Below are 24,586 nucleotides of genomic sequence, written 5' to 3' on the forward strand. Positions count from 1 at the left end.
TTTTAGGACTGCAGGTGTTCACAGTGATGTGACAGATATAAATGTGTAAATCTTGTATCTCTAAATTAGTAGCAAGGTATTCCAATAGAGCATTTGATTTTAAAATAATGTAGGTACTAAAATAAATATAATCCCTGTCTACCAACATGGCTAAGAACTAAAAATAAAAATAAAAATGACTGAATAGTGGGACAGCTAATTTTATGTTGGGTAAAATTATGGGGATTTTTTATTCTCTGTGGAAAAAGAGTTTAATTCCTTGGAACTGTGATAAAACTTGAAGTTGTAAAGGACATTTCCTTGTCTTTTGTGCTGCTACTAAGGTTTGTTTGGTTTTTTTTTCCCCTGGGGAACCTGCCAGAAAGAGGTCTCTCTCCCCATCAGGAGAATTTTTTGTCCTGCTCAACATCATCTCTCTGTGCTGTTCCACCTTCTTTGGGAGTACTCTGCCAAAGCTAAAAGGCAATGTGAATGCTTTAAGTATTTCTTGTACAGCAATGACTTCACACTTGGTGTTTCACCCAGCAGTAAATCTCGTATTGGATTCTTTTAAGAAACTTTTTGTATTACATGGCTATAAATGAACAAAATGCTATTTCATTCTGCCCAGTTACACTGTAGAGATATACCAGTATGAAACAGCATGTTCTAAACAAGCCTAACCTCATAGGTACTCCCTTGATCCCCTATTTTACTACAGGGTGTTTTTCAGATTTCTGCAGGGGGTTGAGATCAAAGATGTCACCTGCTTTTGGTACAGCACTAGTTATATGATAGGTATTTAATATTGATGATAAAAAAAACCAGATTGCCATGGTTCAAATTAAAAATATTGAACCAAGTCATATCCTGGATCTATATAATCTTAGGACTATACTTTCTTGTCTGAATTTCTGTCTTCCAAAAAAAGTTCAACCAGTTTTCACAGAGTGCCAGATCATTCACCGTTCCCTAATATGCATTGTAGATGGCAGGTGCCAGAGTCTTTGTCATTGTGCCCCAAGGATAAGGCACTGTGCCCGAAGATATTAGATTAGCCAATTTTATCTATGTGTATAAAGCCAGAATTTTTATTTTCTCAAGTTTTCCAAGTAGCCAGAGTGAGGTCTGTAGTTCTTTTTTTTCCTTTTTGTTTGACTCATGGGATATTAATAATATGAAGTTATTTTAGATGGTTATACTATGTTGCAGTATATTTAAAACTGATCATACAGAGTCTGCAGGAAAAAGGGGAAGCATAAGCAAAGGATAAAAGTCTCTTGGTCCATCGGGTAAATTTTCAGAACAATATATGAGCATTTAGTCACGCAAGTCCCATTAATGTTAATGGTCCCAAGCTTTCTTTTATTCATCACGGCACTGATTGCACTTGGTCAGCTCTTTATCAGTTTGAAATATTGACAGTAGGAGGAGGCGTTCCCTTAGCCAGGCCTGACTGTTGCAGTGCTCTTTTAACTTACTCATCCTGCAAATGCTCCTATAAATGGATTTATTTCAGCAGATCCAAAATACATCAACCGGATCACCTTACCCTGGTGTTAGCCCCTTTGCATTGGCTTCAATTTGCAAGAGCATTGATTTTAAGCATTGATCATTACTTATGTAGTACTCTGTGGTTTTGCACCATCCTATTTATTAAACTAACCTGTTACATGTGCAGCTGTTCAAGTCCTATCTTTGTCTTGCTAAGAAGTGATTATTTGCTCTCTCTGCTTATGATTTAGATTATAAAACAAGGCTATTCCCTGAAAAGTGTGTTGGCTGCACTAACTCAAGATTTCTGCATTTTCTGCTATGCAGCTCTACTTTTCCTTAATGGTGTATATAGGACAAAGGGTAATGTTTTTTAACTAAAAGAGGGTAGATTTAGATTACTTGTAAGGAAGTTGTTTACAGTGAGGCTGGTGAAACAGCGGCACAGATTGCCCAGAGACGCTGTGGATGCCCTGTGTCTGGAAATATTGAGGGTCAGTTTGGATGTGGCTTTGGGCAGCCTGATCTAGTTGAAGATGTCCCTGCTCATTGCAGGCAGGATTTAACAAGGTGACCTTAAAAGGTCCCTTCCAGCCCAAGCCATTATATGATTCAAAATTCTTCCAATGCTTTCTGCAACAGATAATGTACTTATTATTGTTCTTGCAAAAGAGATTTTTATTTTGTTTGCCATATTCTTATAGAGTGCTTTAGCTATTTTACTTATTATAAAAATAGACTTTAACTGGGGGAAAACTAGGCTTTTGGGGGTCATGCCTACTACTTTTTAGATATTTTTTATGTAAGTTCCTCTGCTGCCCTATGAAATCTATGCAATGCTGGTTAAGAAAATAGATGTAGAACAAAATATTTTCCAATACTAAACAAGATGGTGAACTGCAAAAAGATTTTTCTGTTCTATTCTTTAATTCAGAGAGTCATTGTTATTTATGCTGATGGCACTCTTAGGTGCTACACAATGAATGGTATTCTGAGTTCAGAAAAGAACATGCTGTCTATCTCAAGGAGGAAAAAAAAAGAAGAAATAGTCTGGTTTTACCTGATACTTTATATCTAAACCTGTCTGCTTAAAATTCTTTGTTCTAATCATGCTTGTGTATCAAAATTTTAATTAGTGTTATTTTAGAGTGGTTAGAGTTAAAACTGATAGAGTAGAATGTGTCCTTAGGTATTCTCCCAAGTAAAGAAAAGAAAAATAGTTCAATAATAAATAGAATCACATTTTTGTATAGTTTTTTTCTTTTTTCTTTTTTTCAGGCTTGGTGATTAATAATGCCCTTTTATTCTGCTTTACTGTAAAAGTTCTTGATTTACTAAAAACAAAACTTCACTGGTAGAGAGGTTACAACAAACAGAATGCATGCCCTTCTGTAGTAAATAATGGGAATTTTGGTGTAGTGGAGTTTTAGCCCTTGGGGGATTTTATTTTATGCATTTTCAAGTGGTTCAGTGACTTGCTGCAGAGACAGGAAGGGAGGAGGGGGAATCTATTTACACGAATTACAGTCTTTGTTCCCATCAGCCCTCATAATTGGATGAACAAAATGAAGGCTAGACTTAGAGGTGCAACCATCCCAGGTAGTATCTTTTGAAACAGAAACAAATTGTGAAGTGAATTGTAGAACCAGAGTGAAACTGTATTGGGAAGATTCCAGGAGGGTGTGGGCAATAAGTGTTATTAAGAATGTCTACCACTGAGAAGACTTGTAGAAGGGAGAGAGAGTTTTTTCTTGAGATGAAAGTAATCCTTTCCACAGAAGTTTTGGCCCTGCTTAGAGTGAGTTCCTTTACAAAAGATTTGTACATTTAATTATTATTTTTTGTAAGCTTTTTTCACTATTTTTAAAGATGAAGTTCGTTATAAAAGCACTGCCTCTGAACTCCAGCTTTCAAAATTAGTTGTTTCTCCTATTTAATTTCCTCCTTTAGTATTTTTTAATATTTCTTTCATTTATTTTATATTCTTTCTCTCCCAGATTATTCCAGTTCAGTGACTGAAAAATTCCAATTCAAGCTGCTTATTCCAAATTTACGTGAAATTGTCATGTTAGCATCATTAATTTTCAAAAAAATTAGGGTTTTTCTGTGTAAACTTGGCTATGCTACTGAACTGCACGCACTAAGGGGGAAAATGAGTTGAATGGGAATCCTGGGTGAAGCAAAGACTGCGTAATTGTTTTTATGCCAGACCTTCTGCCTTTCACATAGGTGGGAAAGGGCCAGGGAAATGTCAGAGGTGGAAATCAGGGCAGTACTCCTGCAGAATTGCAAAGTGACTACCAACTGCAGCCAGGCTGAGAAATGGCCAGGGCTCAAGGCTGCTTTAAGATGGAAATGCCCAGTTCTCCTGAAATCTTTCTATACCTGAGAGCCTCGGGATTACTACTGCATGTTTTGGGAGGAAGTGTTTTAATAGCTCCAAAGCAGCCTCTCCCCAGAGCTCTTACTGTGGGACAGGGCTGAGCTGGCTGTAAGGCTGCAGCCTTGCCATCCAAGGCAGCCTTTTCCCAGCAGTTTGGGGTGTGGATTATCAGAGTTCCCATGGCTGGAAGCCCTGCTCTGACACAGCTGAGCCACACAGGCTGTTTGGGAGCCTTTGCCACCACTGTGGCAGGTATGCCTTGCTACTACAGTTACAGAATTCAGCCTTTCAGAGGCAGTTTCATTTTAATTATTCTTTTTATTTAGTGCTTTAAAGAGCATTTATAAATAAGGGTTTCTGCATTGTTAAGGATGAGGATTTTTCCCCATTTCCCTTACACTGCTCTAGGATCACAAGCAAAACTTTAAAATAATCAGTGAGTTAATCAAACTGGTGTCATCTGAATCCTCAGGCAACACAAGGGACAGGAGAAAAGGTGACTTTTTACAGCACATGAGAAAAGATTGTTTATTTTCTTTTATAATATGTGATTATTTCTGTGAGGCATTGCAAGTGGTAAAGATACACAAATGATCACACTAGAAACAAAAGAATATAAGGTCTCATACTTTTTAGTAATGTTGTATGTCACCCATTTTTTGATTTAATCTATTACAGTATTGTAATCAATAATTATTTTTTCTGTTGCAATAAGTCTTGTATTTTGAGAAAAAAGGGCAAGAAGAAAGAAAGAAAAAATTATCAATGAGTTTTGCAAAAGAGGAGAAATTTCCTTATTGCCATAATTCTGAATTAGTCATGTATTCTGTAATCCCTCATTTTTTAAGTAATAATGTAAAAGTCAACTCAAAGGCAGTCTACAGCAAAGAGGTTTTTAATTCAAGAGTCCCTTAAGGAATTAAATATTCTGAAAAGATGACATAGGCTCAATCAATACCTGCCTGAAAATATCATAATATATGGAGGTTAAATGACATCATGCTGTGTGAAGAAATGAAAAGAAAATATTTTCAGTATTGGCCTTACCTCTTTTTATTTAGAATAATAAAATCAGTTGAATGTTAAATCTTTACGTTTTTGTTTTGTGTTTGGAAAAAAAGTTGACAGTAGTCTGCCTTATGGTGTGTACCAACAGGTGTAGTTCAGAATTTAGTGATAAACATAATTTCTTTTGAGTCTTGATTAGAGACATGAGAAAATCATGAACTCCTTATATACATGGAAAAGCACTGAAACACCAATAGATATCACTGCTGGTGCTGTTGTGTGTGTCTGTTGTCTTTAATTTGCATCTGGACACTTGGTGAAAATCTTAGCTCAAATCCTCCTCTGCGGAGCATCTCCACCACATGGGTAGGAGGAAGGTGTTAGCTCTGTGTTCCATTACTGCCAGCATTATTGTGTACCACCCTGGTTTTCCAGGTAGGTGACTGCACACAGGACAGAGTACCTGCTTATATCTGTCCCCTGCAAGGTGTATTGACCACGTTAGCTGGATTGCTGGATGTGATACAGAAGCTTTTCCATGTCCACTGCATACCACCAGAGTGCTTTCTTAAAAACCAGAGCAGAGGGAGAGCTTCAGTTGTATTTATCACCCTGAAAGCATTTCAGTATTTCATACTGTGTGAATATTCAGCTATAGATAGACGTGATTTCATTGCCCTGCTAGTTCTGTTTTATTCTTCTGTGTGTGTTTAATGCTCACAGTGAGCACAGGGGTTTGGTTCTTGGGAATACGCCAGACTACAAATTGATGACACAACCTCCACAGCTGGCTTACTGCACTAGGTCATGTTTTCTATGGCACACTCTGTGTAGAGACTTGGCAGAGCAGAGGATGTTGGTGAATTTGGTGAATATGATCTTAATTTAAGATAAATAACATAAAATCCCCTGTTCAATTACTGGGCTGTATATTGGGCCATGAGTTTCCAACAAATGAAAAGGAAGTGATAACAGCAGCCAATGCTGAATAACTACTTACAGGTGGTTCTTCCCTTCCTCCCCAGCCCTGTTTTCAAACTCAGTCCAGGGATTGTGAGTGCTTTATCAGTGAGAGTAAGCAGAGATCACATATATGCTAAAGCAGTTTCTAAGAGAAAATTGATAGATTTCTTAGCTTTTCATGCAGCAGAAGTTTGCCTCTGTTTATATTCTAGATAGTGCACAGTAGTTTACTTTTGCAGTAGCAGTCCCAGTATTTTGGCTTTATCCTGTTGACTTTCTTGCCTTGACGTGGTCATTTACAGCAGGGCTAAGGCTGTGTTTTGGGATTACAGCTGACGGAGGAGGTCAAGGAAGGATAGAGAAGGCCTAAGAAAGGCAGATGGAGCTGGGTGGACAGAAAAGCAGAAAAGATGGGAGGAGATGAATGGGGAAGAAGGAGAAACAAACAGGGCAAAAGAGGACAGAGAATGTAGCAGAGGGGCAGAAATGGGAAAAAAGGACAGTAGATAAAGTCAAAGGAGAGGAGATGAACAAAACAGAGGGGGAAAAAATTGCACAAGCATTTGGACCAAAGTGAGGGTGGAAGTGGACAGAAGGTGAGCAGACCTGTGTTAGTACAAATTGCAAATCATACCAGGCAATGACATAAACCATTCAAGGCAAAGATAATACTGGTTCAAAGTACAAATACTACAAAATCAACTATGGAGTGGCACTTCATGAAGTAGTACTGACTTAAATAGTCCACGAGAAATATTCTGTGAAAGGTAAATTGCATACCTTTGGCTTTTTCTTTTCTCCGTTCCTTCAGCTGAAGCTTCTGTTGCATGTCCTGCTTATTATCCTTCTTCAGGAGAATTTCCTGCTTTTGAGACTTGAATTTGGTAACAACTTTCCAACATGCATCTCTTATTTTTGTGTAGATTACATTTTAGCAGTCTTCCACTTTAGAATTTATTTTGCATTCCTCTCATGAGTTCAAACAATTCAAAGCAAATGTAAAATAAACTCTCTCTCAGGTAGGTTTCTCATTGAAGTCACTAGGTCTTTTTCCTGATTAAGTAGATACAGATTCTGGTCTATTCTGAAATTCATATTAGGGACATAATTAACTGCTGATAGAGACTAGTAATCTAGGCAAGGCCCTAACACTAGAATGAAAAGGCGTTTACACTAAAAAGGAGCAGATGTACTTTGTTCTCATGTTCCAGGACTACATTCTGAATAAACTGATTTCACCTTGTATGTGAATCCTAAAGTGAAAAATGCCATCATCTACATGTCCAGCACAGGAGAGGTTGGATTGAATTTTTCTATTTCTGTTCTGTCCTGATCTGTAAGGGCTGTGCTTTCACTCAAACTGAGGTATTGCAGACAGTGTTTTGGTAGCTCTGGATCATATTTTCAGAAAAATATTCTGCATAATTGCTTCAAAGTGTTTGGATATATTTTCAGTGAACATTTCATGCCAAACCCCATAAAGCACTTAATTCAGAGTGTGAATTTCCTGGGAACAGTGACACAGGAATAACAGAACAAAATGTAATGGAGTATTATTAACACTTTCAAAGCAGGACCTGCTGCATGCTCAAGGTGTAGTTCCATTAGATAGTGAATAGCTTAGAAGGAAATGAGAGAATCCTCACAGTTACCTATATATCCATACATAAAGCTTGCATCTGATCATTCTTTTGAAATTCTTTTTTGAGCTTAGTTCCTACAAATAAAACCACTTTTAGTCTTCCTCTGGAAAAGGGTATTATGTAAGAAATACTCAAGGGAAATACTGCTGCAAATACTACTAGATGAAAATATTATATATTCCTTTCAGTTAATTCTTAATTTGGTAGTTTTGTTGCAGTTTGCTGCTCTACATTAAATCGCTGCATTAACTTGAATATGTTGGTAGCTTTTTTATTTTCAGTTCTACCATGAGTAGCATTGTTGCCATGTTTGTAAATTGAATCTACACTTTTTTATTTCAGTGTTTGCTCTGTGGTGTTGTATTTCTGTCTGTAAGTTTTTTTGGTTTTTTTCACTTCCTTGTTACAGTTCCATTTTTGTCCTCTAGTATTCCTCCAGACACTCATCAGCTTATTTTAGTTATTCTTCTGTTCCTTACATACACTATCTAATCAATAATCCTCCTCACTTGCTGCAGGATTTCCATGTTATTGTGCTTTCAGCTTCTGAGATGCTGTGTGATGGGATTCTGCCTTGGCTAGTGCATGATTCTCTAAATTTGCTGTGTTTCAGATCATTACACTGACTTTAATTTTGATGTATTTGCATTTTACTCAGTTGTAGTCTAACTCTTTTTCCTTGATCAGTTAAATTACTATCTGTGCAGTGTTACATTTTTGCTACTGCTGGAAATACTAACTAAAGACTTATAATTGAAGTGCTATTTACAACTACTGACCTCCAGCTCGTTTCTGATTTCACCGTGATGTTGACCTTTTATAGATTGCACTGCTGTAAATCTTTGAAGGGATTCTTCTTGTCATCATATTTCTAGTAATTATGATTTGCATTGCATTAACACCTAGAAGCCTCTCCCACCTTACCCTTATTGCATAAGATGACCTTTTTTATGCATTAATTCACATACAGGTAACAGAATACAGTTCTTTCTCTAAAGAATTTATGTTAAAATGAAGATGAATACTTGCCTCTGTTTCCATTCTTTAAATATCAACCTTTGAATTAATGAAATTGCTCATAAAGGATTCTTATTCCTAGAAATTTTTTCTTGCTTTTATAACAAAATCAGAGTATTTTGAACTTTTCTAGGCTTTAAAAAAAAATAAATAAATAAAGATAATTTAAAATGTTTGAGAGCGGTCATGTTTGATTGAAATTTTCTCAGATTTTTTGTTGGGCATCAACATCAAAGAAAGCATTAAGTGAAATTTGGAGTGATGTTTCCTGTTTTTTCATGTTTCACCTCAGTATTGAGCAACACAGAAACTAACTTGCAGCTGATCCTCACACCAAGCAGCACTTGATTCTGTGAGTTTCAAAATTACAGTTTTATTTCTACTCTTGTAGCTATGCTTTGATAAGCTGATGCTGTTTGGATGTCATGCTCATTGTATGGTCTCCCAATGCACATAGTGGAAAATAGTTATGAATTATGTTCATAGACTTGCTTAATAAATGAACTCGAGGCAGGTCACTAATTTTTTTATTGGTAGTATTCTTTAAAGTCTGTGTAAAGAGCTGGCTGTTGACTCTAATGACAGAGGATGCTCACAGATGTCATCACCCGCATCTTCATATCTGGTGTCACCCTAATCTCTTATATGTTTTTCTGTGGCCTTCATTTTTTGTTTGGATAAATCTAGGTACGCAGACTAATCTGTTGCTTTTGGGTCTTGCCAAATTCTTAGATAAGATGTGCCAATATTTTGAAGATTGTCCTAATTATGTTTCTATTTTCACTGTGAAAGTTGTAAAGCACCTGTGAAAAAACGTGTTTTTGCGTTGAACTTCTTCCTTTTTACCTCCCTTAAGTGATCTTTTTACTTCCCTTAAGTGGACTTGGGTGTTGAGTGTATGTTGGAAAGCTTCTCTGTGCCCTAACTGCCTTTCCTAAGCAAACTCAAATGTTTGTATTATGTCCTCTTCCTTGTGCACTAATTGCATTAAACCAGTCTTTTTTACTTCATATGAAAGTATTTTCATGCCATGATCAATCTTGCCCTGAGCAGATTAGTTTTCTCTTAAAGAATTACATCATATAAATATAAAATCTTAAATGTATAAAGTAGGGTTTATTTATTTTTTCATGGTGTAAAAAAGTGACAGGACAGGTCTGGAACGGCCAGTTAATTCTGAACTGCACCTACTGATGTGCAGAGTAGTATTACTACAGATGGAGAATTTGCTCTTTAGGGAAATTTTGTGATGTTCTGCATAGTATGCAGTGTTTGGAGGAAGCTAAACTAATCCCTTCTTGGAAGTACTATTTTTTCTCAAATGTCGGTAAATGCCTAATCTCTAGGTAACTTTTCTGAATACATGTGGACATTCTGCTGATTTTATATGTGTGTTAGGCTGTGGAGGACAAAACAGAAATGAATTTTTCAAACATTATTGAACTTTACACAGCTATATTGGCCACCATTCTTCAGAAAGGAAGAATATGGAGGGAAGGTGGTTTAAGTGATGGCTCTCAGGTGACATAGCCCAGTCATTGGCTGAGCACAGACCCAAGGTCTCCTAATTCTGAATCTCTTGATTTAACCACTAGGTATTGCACTATTCCTGACAAAGCATCACTCTGTTAGTGAGGGGATAAAGTGCTACTAATACATCAAATCTTATCAAATGACTTTAAACTTATCTTAGCTTTCTTTTCACTAAGGTTTGCTGTAAATCTTTCCTGCTAGGGAGTAGCAGGACTTGTGTCCTTGCTAAAAGGAGAAGATTGATTTACTGTATTCATATGGAACCAGCAGATTCCTATGAGTATGCAGTAATGAATTGGAGTATCCATAAGTTTTTTCCCCATGCAACACTTTGGGAGACCTTAAGACCTGGAATATGTTACAGAAATGCATTTGATGGAAACTTATAAATGTGTGTCTTCTGCATGGAATAACAGCATAACAAATCTTTTAGTATGAGCAGTATTCTTATTCTTCAAATAATCTAATTGATTGTTCATTGGGCTCAGCCAGGCAAAAGTGGAGGGAAACTTTGTACAGACATCATTAGTTTTTCTCCATTTAAAGATTAATCATGAAGAGCTCTGGCTCTTTAATTCTGTAATTTGTATATTTAATGGGCTGCTGCAGAATCTATGACAGTAATTAGCATAGCCTGAAAACTCATTAATACGCAACAACATGATTAATGCAGCATTAATGCAAACATGACTGAAGTTATTTGGGTTATGTAGTAAGAAGATTAAAGCTAAAATGTCCTGTTTGTTTTACCAGTAGTGGGTATAATGGGGTAGCAAGCAAAATAAGAAAAAACAGGTAGCAAATTAGTCATTTTAGTGCGAAAGAAACACTCAGATCTCATCAAGAGGATTTAGGATTTTGTTTGACAGTTGGTTTCCACAAGAAGTGTTACATGTTTTCACCTTTTTCACTCATCATACTCTGTGTTTATGCTTGCTCAACATTTTAGTTTGATTTAGCTTTTTGGCAGTTTGGTGTATTAGGAATACCTAAAAAAATTTTTTCATGATGAGTCATTCTGAATAAAGTTAGACTTTTTCAAAATACAAGGCTTTTGTACAGTCTAATTTAGAAACCATGGTTTTTTAGCTTCTCTTGGTTTTACTGTGATCACAAAAGAAAAGGGGGTCCAGTTAGTTTGGGAAAAAGTTTGGGAACTTTTTGTATGTGGATTTATACAAATGTATGTGTGTGTTTACATATGATATGTGCATATGTATATGACTTAAATATATATTTTATATTTCTAATTAAAAAACTAAAGCAGCTTAAAAATGAAGAGGATTTACTTCATCAGTGGAATTACTAACTTAGTGTAATGTTAGTGATGATGACCTTTGAAAATGTTTCCGGAAATGTTAAGGTAACAGTGATAGATGGAGCCTGATACTGTATGAAAAGCAACAATGGGTCTTGGACAGCTTTGGGAAGAAGACTTTTTGTCTTCTTCTCTCAATAAAATCCAGGAAACTTTAGGCCAACATGAAGTGTGAAGAAGTCCTTGTATTCAGCAGAGTATCTTCATAAGTATGTCCAGGGAAGTGTCCTCTGAGTTTTTTATTTTCTTCCAATTTCACTATCCATTAAGTGAAACTGCTTTGAAAACTGATTCATTTTTGTTAATTTTTCCTTTTAACTTTTTTTTCCTACAAGTACATTTTCTTATATATAAAAAAATTAATTAAATCTCTTTTTAACTATTGTGATGACATGTTGTATCACTCTCACAAAGGGAATAGCAACAAAATGCTATGGAGGTATACAGCAACTGAGATTTTACTCTCCGTATCTCCCCTCCCCCATTAAAAACAAATTTTGGTTTATAATTTCTGTGGGAAAATATATTTTGATTAGGCAAGAGCATTTGTTTAGTCATAATGTTAAATAAACACTTAAGGTTTGCCATCCTGAAGGGACTGCTGAGAGCCTAATGCTGTAGTCAAAATTTTATATACAATTTCTATTCATTTTAGTTGGCATTATGCACAAATAAGGCTCTCAGTGAGCATAAAGTGATCACTTTCTTTGCCAACAATTTTCTGTTCATTGGAATGTGCAATTATATAATTATTGAAACCATTTCATATAACAATGTAAGTAGAATTGAAATGCAAATTGTGTTTCTACAACTGTGCAATTTTGGGAAAATTCACTGGAAATGGATGTGCTTCACAGATTATGTAAAATTTGTTTCTGAAATTGCTTTGTGATTTTCAAGGTATTTGGCAGATTTCTTCTTTTTTATTTTTCCAGTTGTAATGTACACTCCTCTCCATTTATTTTCTTCCTGAGTCTACAAGGTAATTGTTCATAATATGCTAAGGTATTATTATTATTTATTAAGGTAATATTATTAATAATACCTTAATAATATTAAGGTATTATTATAAGTTATTATCAATCTTATGCATATGGGTTGGGATTTGATGCATTTATGAAAATTAAGCTAAAACTAGTCTTGCTGATCACTGACAAGGTTGAAAAGAATTTTTTTTGACTGTTCTTAGCACTTTTGGATAGAGTTGTTCATGTGATTATATGTAAGTTTTGGTGAAGGGTCTTGAGACTTTTGAGACTTGTAGATAATTTCTTTGTATTTAATAAATGAAATAGCTTCTACTTTTTACTTATTTTCAACTCTGAAAATCTAGTTTTAGAGAAATGTGCTTTAGAAGTGTTTTTGCTGAATGGCTGGGACAAAATTAATTTTTAAATAGATCACTCTGCTGAAATTCCTCAGCTGTGATTGCAAAAGATGATTTCAATTGTCTTGCCTCCCTGCCTACATTCTCCCCTCTACTTTTCACCAAAAAGTCAAATGACAGTTTTTGAGACTTTAAACATTATTGTATTTTGAAATGCTTTTGACTTTTTTAAGACCCTTTTTTTTGTTTCTTTTTTTTTTTTTTACTCAACTCAGTTCAGTTAATTTGGAAAGATTCGTTACAGCAAGTTGTTACCCTCTATATACTCAGTGAATGATTTCTTGGTCAGATAAAACCTATTATAAACTTTTTTATTTTGCAAGATAAAAAGGGCTTTTGCATTAGTCAGAAATTAATTTTATTGCTTTAATAATTATAAATTATTAGTATATGTTATGCTAATCTAGGAGCTGCTCTAATTGATTATTTTCCTGCTGACTGCCAACTGCTTCTTCTAAACTCAAAATAATCCCATGTTCTCTGTAAACTTGCCAGAAATGCAGTCAGCATCTCAAGAGCACATTCCTGCCTCTTAAATACTTTTGTGCTGGTCTTGTGAATCATATTGAAGTGTTCTAGAAGAATTTGAATCCAGGTAATCAGAATTTGAAATGATACTGAAGTTCTGAGCCTTGCTAATCTTATGTAACAAAGAGGGGGTAGAAAAATCCCACCATATGCATTTTCTTTATTGGACAAAAAACTGTGCTCTGGCACATCAAAAATTAGAGTAGTATTATATATTTTACTTGTAATGTCAGCCTGTTCCTGAAAGGGCCTCTCAAAGCTGTGTCCCTTGCGGGGTAACATGCTGATGTTGCATCTCATTTGAATGCCTTTGAAAATGCCTGCATTGGTCATGTTTCACAGCCTCATTCCCATTCTAACCTGGGTGTGCCATCTTTGAAACTAGGAAAAAATTAAATCCAGTCCCAATCCACTACTGCATAAATTGAAAGTATTTAGATCCTGACAGAAGGTTAGTCTGCCCTAATGCAGTTTGGGATACTTGAAAACACTAATGCTAATAATGACTAATTTATTTTACTTGTCCTTTTTATTACTCTCTAGTCTTCTTTTCATCTTTTATGTTCACTATATATAATGCTTGTATTGTTTTTTGTACAATGCCATTATAATTAAAGAAATTCAATTACAGAAATTAAATAAATTTCTTTATTTATAATTAAAAGAATTCTAACAGCTTTTCCAATTGCAACTATAATTTGAAATGGAATGAAAGAATTTATTTGAATGACATACATTAATGTTTAATCTGTTGTAGAATTTTGTGTTGGTTTTTATCCCAGAAATGATAACAAATTCTTGTGCAACAATCATTTGTGTCACATGAGCAGGCATGTTAGGTGAATTCTTTCTTGAGTTGCAATTCAAGATTCAGTTGATTAAAAGTACCTTCCTACTATGCCCCACAGATGGTCATGTTTTCCATCCAAGATTTAGTAGTGTGAGTAGTGTGGCTGAGATGCAGTTTCTGTATATGAAAAATCACAGAAGTAATTGTAATGTCACCACTTTATTTAAGTTTCTATTTATATGTTATATTTAACACTGAAATTAAGATTTTAGACATGCATACTGAAATAATAAACATGAGTCTTTGAGAAATTTGAAAAATGTCTCACTCTCCCCCCTAGGTATGAAAAAAAAAGGAAAATATTTTGGTAATACAATGTAGTTTTCAAGTTCTGTGAAACTTCTCAGATATTGGAAGGAAAGATTTGTCATTCCAAGTGAAGTAAATCCATTTCCAGTGTTCAGTGCCAATAAGAGAGAAAAATGGCATGCATGTAGTTGCTAAAAGTCGCAATGGGCTTGTGCATATGCTATGTGTTGACCATGAGGTCCAGCATTAATTACTATGTTCTTGTGAAAAATATTAATTTCACAAGTTTTTTATCACACATTGAAAATATTGTCTATGCGGCAGAAGTTTTCTTAATATTTGGTTTATCTCTTGTAGTCACTTCTAGAAATGTGAGAAGTTATTAATATTGAACTTTCTTATCTCATGAGAAATTCAGAAGATCCTTGAACTTAAAGAGATAGAGTCCTTTTTTCAGTTCTTTAATAGGTGACAAATGAATTTGGAAGGAAGTAGCTGTTCCTGGCTCACCAATAATTTCTATAAAGCTGTAGCTACTCTACAATCAGGACTCTTCAATACTCAAAGAAGAAGAAAGCTTCTGCATAACAGTTGAAAACTTCTGTAATTACTGCAATTTTTCTACTATGAGCCATTTGATTTATATTTTCTAACACAATATTATAAAAGAATGGTGTTTTTGCAGAAACTCAATTATTTTGTTTGTGTTTGTCCATCTGAATTAGGTGTGAGGAGGGATCCTCTGGTCTTCAGAAATGCCTTTTGGCAGCTTCATAAAAATACTGGCAGCTTGTTAAATTAACTGTGCTCCCCACTGCTGGAATTAGAGGCCATCAGTCTCAGCTTCTCCAGCAGATACTGCAGCTGGAAGTACCTGGAACCTCACAGTTATTGCACGTGTTAATTTCTGAGCCAGGCAAATCTATGCTTTTCCTTTACTAGGGACACTGTTGGTTGAGTTTTTTTACACACAGTTCTGTGCAATTGCTTTTTGCAGGTGTTTTAATAGCAGGATTGATTTTCATTGCCTTGCAAATGTTTTGTGTCTGTGACAGACTGCATCATGTGATTTACATGAAAACATTGTATGTGATTTGGTAGAGAGGCCAAAGGATATTTTTTCGGGTATAGGTAATTAACAAGCATAATCTAATATGGAAGTGTGTCAGAATAATATATATATTTTTTTTTAATATAAGTGCTGTCTGCAATAAAAACTTTAGTCGTTTATTGCTTTCTGCCTGATATAATAGGGAAAATACTGGATAATTTGAGAGAGTTGGGTAAAACCCAGTAACTTACCTTGTTCTGTAAAAGCACCTTATACAGAAATGTAATTGAAGTGTATAGAAGAGGTGTGTGTTGCTATTACTGCATTTTCATTTCCCTTTGCAAAAAACTTGGTGCAGGAAAGGCATGGCTCTACCATACAAACAGGGATTTTATCAGAAACTAAATGGAAGACTATTGATAATGATCTGGAAAGTTCTTAATTAAGCTTAGTTCATCCATTCATATTTCCAATTTTTATTGTAAAACTACTTCTTTTCCAGGTGTTCTTTGTGCACTTAGATACAATGTTTATAAAAGAATATACATACAAATGAACACATGTATCTTTTGAAACCAAACCCCTACTATTCTTCATACAAATCCTTGCATGCAGAAACCTCATTTCTGCTTTACCTATAGAAATGTTAAGTTACAAGTGAAAATCCACATGTTAAATGTCAACTATTAGAATAGTATGCTAATATCCCAATGATAATTTCTTAAGAAAGAAGTTACTAGACAACATTAGTCACAATTGCATGTCTTTTTTTACAGATGAATAAGGGCTCAGAGAAATTTTTCTCAAGGGCTGCCTCAGTCTGGATTAGTAAAATTTCTCCTCTAATGTCTAGCAAGGGTTTTAGGTGAACAGAACTTCCATGGTTTTGCTTTGCAATGCTGCTGGGGTTTTTAAAATGATATTTTATTTGTAAATTTTGTTGTAACCTACAAGAACCACTTTTGGCATTAACCATCTACTTGCTTTTTTCTAACCAGGTATTAAAGTGAAATTTAGAACCCAGGAGCCTGATGGTTTGATGTTTTTCTCTGCCTCACCTGGCAATCAGGAGGAGTACATTGCACTGCAGCTGAGGAGTGGGCGTCCTTACTTTCTTTTTGATCCACAGGTACAACAAAAGACAGGATTGTTCAAAAATAGCTTATATCATTTAACTTTGTACTTTTTACATGCTTATCCTTGGTTGATTTTATGTTTGTTTTTGGGTTTTTGTTTGTTTGTTGTTTCTTTTTTTTAAATTTTATTGATACAAGCTAACTTCTCAGAACCCTTAGGTAACTAGAGATTTTGAGGAGAGAAAAACTGAAATACTAAATCTTTGCTCTTTTTATTGTTATGTATGCCACAATGTAAGACTTTTTGCTGCATTTTTATGGGTTGGATTTTTTGTCAGTGCCACTAAACAGCACTGCAGCTTAAATTACCAAGATTTCAAAGTTGTGCAGAACTAAGTTTTTAATTAGTTATTAAGTTTATATATTGTTAGTCAATTTTTTTTAAGCCTCCCATCTTGAGACTAAGTGTTTTCCTACGAGATCAGCATGTCACCATTATGCAAAACCATAGAAAATGAGGGAAGTATCAACAAAATAAAAATGAAGCCACACGTGTTGCATTTCTGTTTGGGTATTTTGTGTTTTCTGTGCACCCCAAAGCTGAATCTCCTTATGGAATTAAAAAACATTATGGCCTCACTTATATTTCATAAATATGTTAAGAAACTGTAAATAATTATCAGATTTTCTATACCACTGTTAACCTTTGCCTCCTGAGCTCTGCCACAGTCACTCTGTGACCATGTGGAGGTGTTGTGCAGAAGTGAAAATCCTCTTAAGCTTTGGAGCACCTATAGAAGAAGCAAGGCGCTGCACAGACTGGTTTGAATGTGATCCCCATGTTAGAAAATACTAAATCTGCTTCCAAGCCCAAGATATAAATTTATATTAATTCTACTGCATTTACACACTTAAGGTTTTATCTTATCTTCTTGTGTACTTCAGTTTTTGGGACCAAGCTTAATGTTGTTCATGTTGTCCTCATCCACATTTTAACAGGGACTAATTCTGTTTTCTCTCTTACATCTATACTCCCTTTTAACTGAAAAGAAAGTTTTATTTCCTTTGCAAGATCTTCCAAGGTACATTTAGATTTTTTTGTTGTTGTTTGATGGTTAATTGAAGCGGATGTCTTTCAATTGAAATTTTAATGCTTCAAATAGTATTCCTAGTCCTTCTTGCAGATTTGCTTCTTCTAAAGTAGAAGATATTTTATTTGTTTGGATCCACAATATCTGGGGAACAGGAAGGGGAAAAGATGGCTGCTTTGGGGCTTTAATTTCCCCTCCACCCCCTTTTTCCCCTGTCTTTTAACTGTAAAAACCCCCAGCAGGTCTCACATTCAGTCCTCAAAGCTTCTCAGTTCATGTAATATTTTCAACAGTTACTGTTTTGAATTTTAACAGATTACTTGTTTATTAATGTATCTTTGTTTATCTTCTTGTTTCATTTGAATCAGGCAACTCTGTTCCATGCTGATTTTTAAGATCATGACTTCAATAGTGTTTCCTCTTATAAAATAGCTGATGGTGCTGCTTCAGTGCTTCAATTGCTGTTTAGAGAAAAAAAAAGGCTGTCATTCAAGGCATCCAGGAACAGTGTAGGTCTTAACAGTTGATTTATTGTCTTGAAATCTAATGCTTTCTGATTTTTCATTAATAATGTGGAAGAGATTCCTGTACATTCTCAGATTCAGAAGTAGGGTACAGTGGCCTACATCAGAGTGTTTTGTGTAGAAACCTTTTCAAAATATTTTACCTCTGAAAATTCAGTTATCAGAAGTTTTCAGTCTTCTGTGTCCCTAATATGCTGTGCTACCTTACTGTCATTACCTTTGTTTCTGTATTTTTGTCATAGTTTGTTTCTTTTTTCCTTTTGTCATGATTTGCTATTCCTATCCTAGTGTCAGATAGCTTTTACTGTAGCAGCAATTCTTGATCTTTCATTTGTGCATCACAGTCTGCATTAGTGTGCAAATGCTTTAATTACTTCTTGACATGATTTGGTGTCTTATCCAGGTTATAGGCATTGTTGTCTCTAATTATAGTCATATACAGTAAACATTTATGGCCCTTGCTTTGTGCTCTTCTCTGAGAAATTGCAAACGTTCTTTTTGATGAGAATTGTGTCTCTGCAGCTTTTTATCTGTAGCAGTGTGGTGTAATATTCTGTATTCCCTTCCAGCTGTGACCTGTCGCAGGTTAATTATTTGCACCCTCAGTCCCTTTCAGGATTCTGGGCTGTATCTTTGCTCATGATCAGCAGTGTGTTTTCTCTTTGTTGTGTCTGCTCTGGGGATAGTCCTGCCAAGCCCTCCTAGTGGGGAGCCTTCAGCAGCCTCGCTTCTTCCTTCGCTAAGTGTTAATTTCAAATCCTTTTCTTCGTGTCCATTCATACTTGTCTGAGGTCCATGTACACCATCATTCATCTGGATGTTGTCTGACCATCCCTTTTGTCTCCCTTTTGTGCTGTGCAACTGCTCTTTTTTCCTTCCTAATTGTTTCACTGCCATTCTTTGTGGGTTTCTACTCATGGTCCAGGAAGCATGAGCTTTTTTTGCAAACAGATGTCTTAGTCTTTTTGGAACAACCAAATTTTTCCGTAGATCTTCCTCCAAACTCAGAGTGTCTGTAAACCTTCAGCTGTCTGTGGATTTTTTCTTATCATGATGTCTTTACATCTACACCCAAATTACACAATCAGCTCCAGGTAACCAGTGGCTACAGGTCATTTCTTTTTTTCCCAGGGAAGCACTGAATATTTTATACCAAATGAAATCAGTAATAGTGGAAATATAAGTCCAATGTAGAGCATCTTTTTTCCTAAGTGATTAGGACAGTCTGAGAAAGTATTGAGATTCTTCTCACAGGATGGAAGGAATTGTATCCAGCTCTTCCATTTTTGAAGATGATCCATTTACTAAATTTCACAGCAGAAAGAAGGAATACCAGATACTTTCCTTGTGATTGTTGCCTTGTTGGTTCTTGTCATGATGAGGCCAAAGTATTAGGCACAGTCTGCAGGTGAGCTGTTATTACATAAAAAAAGAAAGATGGATAATACCTGTCTCGGAGTGCCAACTAGGCCTTCCTCCTTGGCACTTGCAAAACTTCAGTACTTGTTCACTTTCTTAGGATTAGGAGTTTGGACACTGAAAGAACTTGACTGGGAAAAGTATTGCACTCAAACTTTGGCGCCTGAGACAGTATCTCTGAAGATTCATATTTGTGATGGTTCTCTGTATTTTCAATGTAAACATCAGCATGACAGAACCATATATATTTACTCAGTTATTACTGACAGCAACCAAATATTAAGATATATTGTATGACATAGCAAAATAGTCCAGATTTTGAAATATGCGATTTCCAAAATCCATGACAAGCCAACTCTCAGCAGGCAGTTTGAATGTGATCCCAGAGTGACTCTGGTAGTGTGGGAAAAGTGTAAAGAGGCCTCTCCAGTGCATCACATGCTGAACTCTTAACACTGTCTTTTTTTGTCTTCTCCTTTCCATCACCCCAGAATTAAACACAGGTTAGCGCATATGCTTGTGTGGTCCCAGATTGAATTGGTTACACGTAAATGTGGTTTCTGATGTATAAAACTGTTAATGCTCTAGACTGTCACCAAACATAATACGAAGAACCACTTATTCAGGCACCTGATCTTTAGAATGCAGCATCGTTTGTAACAATTTTAACGCTAACTAAGTACACTTTGATGAGACAGCATTTAATAAAATGCTCATTAATTTCATCATTAGCAAGGGTATGCTAAGAAGTAAGCCAGTTTCTTATGTCACGCCCAATTAGCATCCCATGCTAGTAATCCCATTAGTATTGTTGAATTCACTAATGGAAAAACTAATGGGCATGCTACCAGGGCACATTAATTGGGCATGACACCAGTTCTGGTTTTAATTATTAAACTACGATAATGAAATGTGTGTGTTTGTAAAATATTAAAATGTTGAAATAGGAGAGAAGACAATAAAAAATAGTATATGAAAAAGTGCCATTAGTATGTAAGGATATATGGCTTTGTATTCTTATTATGGGGCAAAGGGGTTTCTCTCAAAACCCCTCAGTACCATTATGTTGGCTGAATGGAGCTGGAAACATGCTGTAAATATTCACAGGAAATAATTTTGTCTTTATCTGTGTATATAGGTGCACATCACATATTTATTTTGGTACATAGGATACACAGTGACAGTCCCCAATGGCAAATTTAAAATGTATTCAGGGTTCGTAAGTCTGTGTGCCAAAATGCAATTTCTAATGGATGAATATCACCAAAGGCAGAATACTAAATTTTAATAAGAGGGTTTTAGTATTAATCAAAATGGTTGGTTGTTTCTATCAACAGCTATTCTCCATGTACATAATTCTGACATCCTTGGACCAAAAAGAATACTAGAAGATCTGGAAAAAAATTGTTGATCTGTCTGGCTTGCTGCTGCAAAGTTACCAGCTGGGCCCCCAAATTATAAGGAACCAAATTTTTCATTTTTGTACTTTTTGGAAATTGGTATCTGAAGCCATAAAGTAACTGCAGTGGTTGAGATTCTTTGATAATAGCACAGTACCTATATAAAGAAATATTTTTCGATCAGTAGTTGCCTGCTGTACAGGACAATTCTGTTTTGTGAATTCAGCAGAATAATTTTGAGTTCCCAGATAGTTCAAGAATGATATAAAGTCCTGAGGCAGTATTATGGGACATACTAGAAGTAAGATGATTGTTTGGCTATAAATATCAAGAAAATTATTGAAATATATTAATTTTATTTTTATTACATCATTATATTAATTTATGTGATATTTTGTTTAGTTCTTTACATTCTTGAGATTTAGTTTGGTAATTTCATCTATTACACTCCTCTTAGCAATTCAGAAAAGATTTCTCTGTATTTGTAATAGATGTCCTTAAATTCACCCTTCATGTCGTATTTTTTTCTTTTATTAAAACCAGGTAAAAATCCTCATTAAATTTAAATACATTTTTACAGGCATCCCTTGCACCATAAAAGCAACTTCAGTAACTACCTTTTGTAGTTATTTTAGTCCTTTTGATACCAGGTAAACATGGAGAGAACATGCATCTACTGTGCTACACATGGACCCTTTCTTGGATCCCTTCATGTGGACAGGTGCTGCAATTAACAATCCTGATATGCACCTGCTCTCCAAGGATGGCACACTGAACCATGGCCATCAAGCTTCACAACCACAGCAATCCTTGGAGTAGTTAAATAGAGACATAATAAAAAAAAAAGAATAAAATATCAAAAATCTGAGTGACATGACCCTCAATAGTTTGTGCCTCATCTTTGTCCTTATCAGGGGAACTACACAGGATTTTCTATTTTTAATAGGCACAGAACTGGATCCTGGATCCTTGATCCTTTATTTATTATTTTAGAAGGTCAAATTTAGTGGTTAAATTTAGAAGGTTAAATAAACATCATTCTAAACATTCTAAACATCATTCAGCAGTCCAAAGTAAGTTAAACATAGGACTGCTGTCTTTATTTTTAGATGTTGTATGCTATAATTTGTCATAAAAGAGTAAGATATTATTCTAAATGTTACCTTGAAAATATTCTAAATCATATTCTTCTGTTAATAAAAAGGGATCTGCAGTAGCAGTCACTCCAACTAATGATGGTGGAAAAGTGTATAATGATAACAGTTGGCACCAAATAATTGCTACAAGAATTCAAGCTCTGGGAAACATCACAGTGGATGGGCAGTACACAGGTAATCAATTCATTTAAATAACTTTGGTATTAAAAAGGGTATTGCTCACTTGCTTTTTCACTACCTGTGTTCACCCATACAGAAAAAATTCACTCAATTTTCTGACTGTTTTGTCATTACTGGTTTGTCTGTTCATCTGAGGGATCTCTCCACTGTGAATCTTTGATAATTGAATACTAAGTCTCTTTTTGTGCTTGTGAATCTATAATTGCATTAATCTCCTGTTGTAAAATAGAGCTGTAAATATTTCCTGGATGTATATTAGGAAAGTCTTAGGCTATTGTGTCACATTAGCCTCTTTATAAAATACCAGTATTTTGTTATTGATTTGAAAATCTGTTGAAAGCATTGAATATGTGAATAATGAACAATTTTTTTCAGGTTCTTCCTTAGCAACTAGTGGCAGTTCCATTATTGGAGAGAACACAGGAGTTTTTGTTGGAGGACTTCCACAGGGTTATACTATTGTAAGAAAAGATGAAGGTAAGTATGATAAATGAGCCTGTACAGTTTCTCAAATTTTATCTTTCGGGATAGACTGAAATTTCTGTATAGCTGATTTCATCAGTGTTAAAGCATCTTATGTGGTCTGTGTACATTTTAATGAATTTTCTACACAGATTTAGTATGAGTGTGAAATGCATGGGTATGTTTTACATACAGATTCCTAAATTCATTCCAAAATACCCATGTAAATTGTTACTATTAGCTTAAGCACATGGTTATGTGTCCCAATTTGACACGGGGATACAATACGCTGGCTTTTTTTGGTGTGAGTTTGTATCCTTCAGAGGTTGTTGCATTGAGAGGTGTATGAATATATCTGTATTTTAAAAATACAAAATTTGTGTGGAACTGGATCATATCTGGCTTCTTGAAGAATCAATAAAAGTAAGTTTTTGTACATAAACTTAGTATATGTGGCAAGTGTAAACTGGCATCAGGTGACAGAGGTGAATGTTTGCCCAAGTACAATCAACAGTTCTCAGTGAATTCATATCCAGAATTTTGGTTTTTTCATGCTAATCTGAAAGCCAAATTGTTTATTGAGTTCATGTTTCCACCTCTGACATGACATCTGTTTGGTTACTTGATGTGGGGTACACTAGAGTTCAACTCCCTCTTTCCTTCTTTATTTCACTGCACTAAAACCAGAAATACATATATGGGTTCTTCTAAAATGTTGGTTTAAAAAGTAATCCAGGATGCCTTTCACAAAAACCTCATCTACATATTGAAAATGAGACTGACTATAAAATACTGTTTAAGGGAAGGGCACCTATAAAACCTGCTTTAAATTTTTGCCCCCAGTAAACAAAAAGGGATAGCAGCTATGTATCATTGTTTTGGGTTTTGTTTTATACAAACAAGGAAAGAAAAACTTCCTGATGAAGCTACTAAACATATTTCTGTGCCTCATCTTTTGCAACACTATCTCTTCCTACTCAACGCATCCATGCCTTTCTTCAGAATTATGGTTTTGGTTAAGGAAAACTTTTTTGGATCTTCATAGAGTAGATTTATGCTGTTAATTTGAAAGTACCTGTATGCAAAATCTCAAAAAGTTTAGTATTTTTGAGCTACACAGCAGTAGGCACTGTGTTTGGTGATTAGATCCGTTCAGAAATCTGGATTTAGCTTGGAGGCCAGCTTTATGAAATGATTGGTGGCTGGTGTTCTTTGCACACTTGGGCATATATGATAGGGACAGAATGTATAAAACATATAAATTAATTCGTCTCTTTAGTTTCAGATGATTGACTTAAAAAAAATATTTTCCTTTTTTGCAGGGATGAAGAGGATAGTCCAGAAAGGATTTGTGGGCTGTCTCAGTGATGTATTTTTGAAAAAAGTGCATACTCCTGATGAAAACTGGGAATCTTTGAACTGGCAGAACGCTGAAGAACAAAACAATGTCTATCATGTTTGGGAAGGATGCCCCATTGGACTCTCAAAAGGAGCACATTTTCTTGGCAGAGGTAGTTTGCTGTACTGTTGCTCTATCCAAATATATTCCTGAAATAGAGAAGGTGATTGTATCAAAAGTATTGCAGTGATGTGCTTTTCAAGGCAGCTTTAGCTATATGGGATTATTTTTGTGGGTTTAAAATTGTGTCCCTCAGTTGACAGAAGGTTGCTGCATGAAAGAGGAATTGCAGGTACACCTCCTGTAACTATATGCAGATTTGATGTGTGGGTGAAAGGGGAATTTTCACTTTTTTAAGAACATAAAAGATGCCTATAAGGTATTGTCCTGGGGTGACTTTATGATACTGGTATCCCCAATTGTCTGGTTTATGTTATATATTAAGTTCTGCACCTTTAAGACTGGCTTTGAGAGC

General features: G+C 35.3%; 1 protein-coding gene across 1 annotated transcript in view; it reads left to right on the forward strand.

Moving 5' to 3' along the window:
• The window catches only part of USH2A (usherin), a 370,331-nt gene that overhangs the window by 111,909 nt on the left and 233,836 nt on the right, over positions 1-24,586 (forward strand). Inside the window, exons 22-25 of the mRNA XM_005523335.2 lie at positions 16,402-16,532; positions 22,118-22,244; positions 22,626-22,731; positions 24,045-24,223. Of these exons, the coding sequence (XP_005523392.2) occupies positions 16,402-16,532; positions 22,118-22,244; positions 22,626-22,731; positions 24,045-24,223 (543 nt within the window). The remainder of the gene's footprint in view (positions 1-16,401; positions 16,533-22,117; positions 22,245-22,625; positions 22,732-24,044; positions 24,224-24,586) is intronic.

Source organism: Pseudopodoces humilis, chromosome 3 (genome assembly GCF_049639895.1).
Source record: "Pseudopodoces humilis isolate 2021_Gansu_Grassland_sample_001 chromosome 3, ASM4963989v1, whole genome shotgun sequence".
Taxonomy (NCBI): Eukaryota; Metazoa; Chordata; class Aves; order Passeriformes; family Paridae; genus Pseudopodoces; species Pseudopodoces humilis.